The 6,009-nt window shown below is 53.0% G+C and overlaps 1 protein-coding gene across 1 annotated transcript; it reads right to left on the bottom strand.

The window, feature by feature from the left end:
• Nucleotides 1–1,021: 1,021 nt before the first annotated feature.
• Cfl1 (cofilin 1) lies at nucleotides 1,022–4,505 on the bottom strand. The gene is made up of 4 exons (XM_038339142.2): nucleotides 4,375–4,505; nucleotides 2,162–2,469; nucleotides 1,830–1,906; nucleotides 1,022–1,669 (listed from the first exon to the last, which is right to left on the bottom strand). The coding sequence occupies exons 1-4, from the start codon at nucleotides 4,375–4,377 to the stop codon at nucleotides 1,557–1,559; spliced, it is 501 nt and encodes a 166-aa protein (XP_038195070.1). The 5' UTR covers nucleotides 4,378–4,505; the 3' UTR covers nucleotides 1,022–1,556.
• Nucleotides 4,506–6,009: the final 1,504 nt, after the last annotated feature.

Here is a 6,009-nt window from a genome sequence, read left to right as displayed (position 1 = left end):
GGAGTCTGCTGGTCTTTACTTTGCACAGTGCACACCCTTAGCAAGTCACCACACACTGGGGACTCAAAGGAAGTCCTGCAGTACCACAGCTCTTTATCAAATGACAACAGGTTTATACTTTTGGGGTTTGTATCATTCTTAGCTCTACCACAGAACACAATTCCCAATCTGTTGGTTGCTCTAAGCTCAAAGGTAGAGTGCTTGGCTACTATGTATGTATCAGGCTCTTGGTTCAATGCCCAGCACCGCAGAAAAACAAAGTTACTGTCCAGTAGTCTTCCTCTGCTTGTCTTATCTTACACAAAACAGAAGGCTTAATGGTCTTCCCGAGAAATCAGCGAACCTGTAGCATAAAACCTCAATAAAGGGGAAAAAATGGCCCCTTCCTGCATCATTCCCAGATTTGAATGAGGCTAAGGAAAGATAATTGGGGAAGACTTAAACTCAGACCACTACCCCAGTTCACCTGCCATAGGGCAGTTTCAGTCCTTGGCTCAGGCTGGAGTCCACAGAAATGCCAGCAGAACACTCAAAGCTTTAGCTCTGGTAACAGGAGGAGGTGGAGCTCCAGACACCTGGGTCTGAAGTCCTGGGCTCCACCTGGCTGACCCACCCTGAATGGACTCCAACCATAGGTACAGTAGGCCAAAGGCTCAATCAACTTAGCTGCTCACAGCACCACTGATACTGGCACTAGGGTAAGCCAGTCACCTCCGGGTATGGAAAGGCAAAGATATAACAGAACCTTCAAAAGAAAACAGTTCAGTAGGCCACCCAAGTGAACTGTATTTAACCCACAGGAGTTAAGGGGCTCAGTGCACGTCACTGTCCACTATGAAGATCCAGTAGCAATGAGTTTCAAGTGTGACACTCTGAGCCCAACCTCCTTGGTGCCACCAACTGTGGCACCCACCTCAAAACGGGGGATTAATCACTGAGGCCCAGGCTAGGGGTGCAGCACAGGAAACACTTATCATCCCCCAACACAGGGTCCCCCAGATCTCAAACCTGAAAAGCCACCTTGTTAATTAGCCTTTTTATTGGTTTTTTGTTTTTGTTCTTTTTTTAAATTGAAGGTCCCTTACTGGTCCTGCTTTCATGAGTGGCTGAGAACAAGGGGAAGGGGAGGGCAACCAGCTGGCAAGGGAGGGTCATTTCCACATTTCATTTACACACAGAACTAAACAGACAAGCACAGAGTCACTATTGTGGTTAGAAGTTGGCAGCATGGGATGGGGGGATGAGGAATAGGGGTGTTGTTAAAAAAAAAAAGTCAGGCTCCCCCCAAACCGGGTGCCTGGGAAGGGACTTGGTCTGCTTCAACCCAAGAGGAATCAGAAGATCAAAAGCAGTTTGGGAAGGCCAGAACCGTCAGGGTGGAGGGAGAAGGACGGTCCAGGGGGTGGGGGGGACATTTGGCAACTGGGGTGAAGGGATTACCCTCCCCCTGCTGGGATCCCCCCAGCCCCTCAGGTCTGGCAGGAAAGGGGCAGCCTGCAACACCCATGAGCAGGTCTGGGGCTGCTAGATGCTCCAGGCAGGGGGCTGGAGGCGGCTCACAAAGGCTTGCCCTCCAGGGAGATGACGGCACTGCCACCTAGTTTCTCTGCCAGGGTGCAGCGGTCCTTGACCTCCTCGTAGCAGTTTGCTTGTAATTCATGCTTGATTCCTGCGGAGAAAGAACAGTGAGCGGAAGATTGAGAAGCAGCCCTCAGAGCAGAGGAAAGGAAGGCACCACCCAGCAGGTAAAATGGAGGACCCTGTTACCGTCATCCATTCCCCACAGCAGTCATGACAACACAGAAGGCATATGAAGAAGGAACCCTTACCTGTCAGCTTTTTCTTGATGGCATCCTTGGAGCTGGCGTAGATCATTTTGCTCTTAAGGGGTGCACTCTCAGGGGCCCTGAAGACAAAACAAGGAAACTGCCGCAGCCTCCCCTAGACAATGGCTGACTCAAGAAAAGAACCCCCCAAAAAAGAGGAAAAAAAAAAAAAAAAGAAAAGAACCCAATACGGGTGCTCAACAGTGGGTTTCCCCACCCCCACGTTCCTCATTAGTTTTGTTACAGCCCTGACCCCAAACCTAGGATGATTTCTGCTAAGCTCTCCTAAGAGAGGGAAGAGGTGGCAGGCAAGAGAGCTTGAGTAATGAGCTCACCAGAAGATGAACACCAGGTCCTCCTTCTTGCTCTCCTTGGTCTCGTAGGTGGCATCGTAGAGAGCGTAGCGGCAGTCCTTGTCTGGCAGCATCTTGACAAAGGTGGTGTAGGGATCGTCCACAGTCTGCCCCACATCTCCTACCAGGATCTCCTTGCCCTCCTCCAGGATGATGTTCTTCTTGTCCTCACTCAGGCAGAAGAGCACCGCCTTCTTGCGTTTCTTCACTTCTTCTGGCGTTGAAGACTTGCGCACTTTCATGTCATTAAACACCTTGATGACACCATCAGAGACAGCCACACCAGAGGCCTGAAGGACAAGCCAAATAACACACCTCATGAGGGAAAAGATTCTGGGGTATTCTCTCCAGTTCCAGGAAACCTTAGCCAGAACACCAAGAGAGCTAGCTCTTAGCCCCAGAGCTAGTAATGTCCCTGCAGACACAAGATGCTGTCATCCCCCCCAATTCATCACCTAAGGACTAGTTGGGACAAACCCCCTGCAAGTGAGAAAATCAATTATCTAGTTCAACACTGGCACTAAAGGGTTAGAAACAGCATTTGTTAAAAAGAAACATAGCCAGGAGTGGTGGAAGGAGTGGTGGAACATGTCTTTCTTGAGTTCCAGGACTTTCAGAGTGACACAGAGAAACTCTGTCTCAAAAACAAAACAAAACAAAACACCAACCACACACACACAAAAAAAAAAACCCCAAAAAACCAAAAACCATTGAGAACTGCTGGGTTGTGAACGGCAAATGCAAAGAATATGAAAGCTACTGATTGGGTCGACACCACTCAGCCGCTAGATTAAAATGTTGACTTAGATACAAAAGGAAGACAGAGCACTTGGACCATAGACTCATTTTCAGGGAAGAGGGGATCAGAACTTCACAAAGACAACAGCTGCTCAACAGTTCATTTAAGTCCCCAGAGTCTTCAACGCAGCCATGGCATAAATGACACTGCCCTGCTAAGAGCTCCCAGACACGAGAATTACAGCCCCTAATTAGGGTCCTGCTGGACAACTCCCTACCATCCAAGAGTGGTTTAGAGTCCTAAAGATCACTGACAAATTAATAGGTCAAGCTGTAGTGCCCAAATCGTCAAAACTTTCTACTTTGTATGGCCCTGGGGGACGACCCAATCAGAAATGTGTAACCAACCCCCCAACCATGGAACTGCAGAGGAAGCTAGCCACGTGATTCACCCGCTTCCGGAGTAGGCGGAGAAAGGAGATTGGTTTAGGAGCAGGGCCACCCCCAAGAGACACTAGTATCCCAGAAGCGGCAGGCCCTACGATGTCTCAAAGCCTAAAGATCGCTTTTAGGAATAGGCGTAAGGCCGTCAGCTTTAAGAGGTAGCACGGGCCATTCACACAAGCATCAGTTTTCCAGGCCCTCAGGCTGAACATGAGAGCTGGGTGGCTTCCGGGCGGTACCCGCCTGGGTCACTTCCCTAAACGCGGCTCCACCCTCGGCCCCATCCGGCACAGTCAAAGGCCTAGATCGTCCAACGCAGAGGCCGGGATGGCAGGGCCCAGGCCTGTGCGCACGCGCTGCTATACAGCGCCGTTCCAGCCCTAGTCCGAAATAGAGTGAACAGAGAAGGCTGTGTAATCGCTCTTTCTAGAACAGGGGCTAAAGCCTGAATAGAACCCGCTCTACTAGCGGTGCAAGGTCCTGGTCTCAGGAGCCAGTGCCTCAACCCTAGCATCCCCCCCCCCCCGACGGTGGCATCCCTGCCACCTGCTGTGGAGACAAACCCATCAGCAGAGGGAGGGTGAAGCGAGGAAAGGAACAGCCCTTGGGTGGGGCGCGCGCCGACATCTCGCGCGCGCTTTTCCCTAGCGGCCCCGGGGCAAGATTTGGATGCCGCGTGCCCTGGTCCAGCGCGCGCCATCGAGAACCGGCGAGCGTTGCCCGAGGCTCTGCACACTGGCCCCCTCCCCCACGGCCAGTGTCCGCGCGGGCGCAAAAGCGGAATGGGGGTGGGGAAAGGAGCCAGGGGGCGCGCGAGCGACGTCCGAATCGGCCCTTCCCAGCGCCCACGGGCGCGCACGCGCGGCCTGCCCTTCAAGGCAAGACCCTTAGTCTCGCTCGGGGCGCTGGGGGAGGGGATACTGAGAACGCTTCTCTGCCGCCCCCACCCCACCCGGCGCGCAAGCCACTGATCACGAAACCGCTACCCTCGGGCACAGTGGCCTAGTGCTCACCATGTTTCCGGAAGCGAAAGGGAGACGGGGAGAGCTACAGAAGAACTGAGCCGCCGCAGCTGCTACCGGGATCCGACTGAACGCGGCCTCTCCCGGCCCCTTCCGTTTAGTAGGAGCCGCACAATGAGGGGCGGGGCGAGCTTCCGGCGCTCGCCGCGCGGGCCGACGGGAAATGAAGTCCCAGGATTTTGCACCGAAGGGGAGTTAGCCGCTCCAGGTTCCGCAGAGCCTGAGGCGCGGGGGAGTAGGCGAGGCCGAGAGGCGGGGCTGCTGCACGGAGAGTGAGCCCATTGGTGCGATGGACCAGGAAACGCTCTTGGCTGAGCAGAGGCCCATCGCTTGATAAGATGACCTGAAAATAATTCTGTCCTGAGTCTCTATTTATTCCCAAACGAAGTGATTTTTGGTTACTTATGGTTCCTGATGATCAAGACTTTTCTGAATCACTGGCTTGGAATCCGCTTGGATCGCCAAGTACAACGGTGTCTGAAGAAAAAATAGTCTGAAAGCCAATAGACTTGCTTCCCTAAAGTGTCCCTCCATGTGGAAAGTCACTGTGACTCCTAAGAGGTCGTATGAAATTTCAACAAAAGAATAGGATTTTAACAAACTGAAAATGTTACAATAAAAAGTTTGAGAGCTTTGGTTTTGTTAAAGACAGTTGGTAAATTCTCGGGTCAAACGTAATTCATGGGGGAAGGGTGGAGAATTGTGTATTAAAGACTTCTTTACATTTCCTTTTCCAGGCGATGAGAAGAGGAATACTTATTTGAACTTAGCTCTCGAGTTGATAGGTTTATGGTTATTTTGACACAAAAACTGAGACAATCTGAGAGCAAGAGCTTAAAATAAACTGGGGTGAGAACTCCAGGAACATTTCTTTGACCTCGAACAATGATCATGGTCTCACACTCTGCAGGAAAAGAGGACAGGATCGCGAGCAAGTTAGAGGCGAAAGAAACTGTGTCCCTTGACCTCCCCATAAGCCGAATAAAGGGTGTGAGGAGCAACCCGGGGAGTGAGGCATGCCGGGGGTTGTAGTCAGAAGCCTCCTGCTGCACTTAAGGGTTGAGCCGCTGAGCTCCAGGTGGAGGCCAAAGCTTGACCCCCTCGCTCAAGTGCCCCGCCTAAAGAAAAGGCTAGCTCCACCTTTTACGAGCCTCGCGGTTTCCCAGAGCAACGGGGGTGGGGCCACGCAGTTACCCTGGAGACGCGCTCCTTCCGCCCCCCGGCCGCGGGTTGCCCTAGATGTCCTTATTAGGGAATGAGACTCCAGAGGGCGTGCCCAGCCCGAGCGCCAGCTTCAGGCTCCTTATAAGGCTGCCTGAGGAAGGCGGAGGGCGCGGAAAGCTAGACTGAGAAGAGGGTCTGTCCGTGCGGCGGCCGACGACTTCCGGCGTGACAGCTGGAGAGCGTGGGCTGTTCCAGTCCCCTGAAGACACCCCTGTGCTGTATTGATCGTTGTGTGCCCCAACCCGAGCTGTCCGTCCCCTCGCACAGTGCCCACCTCAAACCTCCCTGGGGCTCCTCCGCTTGCAAAGAGCCGCAAGAGCGAAGGCGCCAACCATGTGCCTACATTCGACCTCCACACCTGCTAGCGTGCACCTCACACCACACACGCCCTCGCCGTTCCTT

This window comes from Arvicola amphibius, chromosome 1 (genome assembly GCF_903992535.2).
Source record: "Arvicola amphibius chromosome 1, mArvAmp1.2, whole genome shotgun sequence".
Lineage (NCBI taxonomy): Eukaryota > Metazoa > Chordata > Mammalia > Rodentia > Cricetidae > Arvicola > Arvicola amphibius.
Note: the sequence above shows the minus strand (reverse complement) of the source record. Positions and strands in the feature narration are given on the sequence as shown.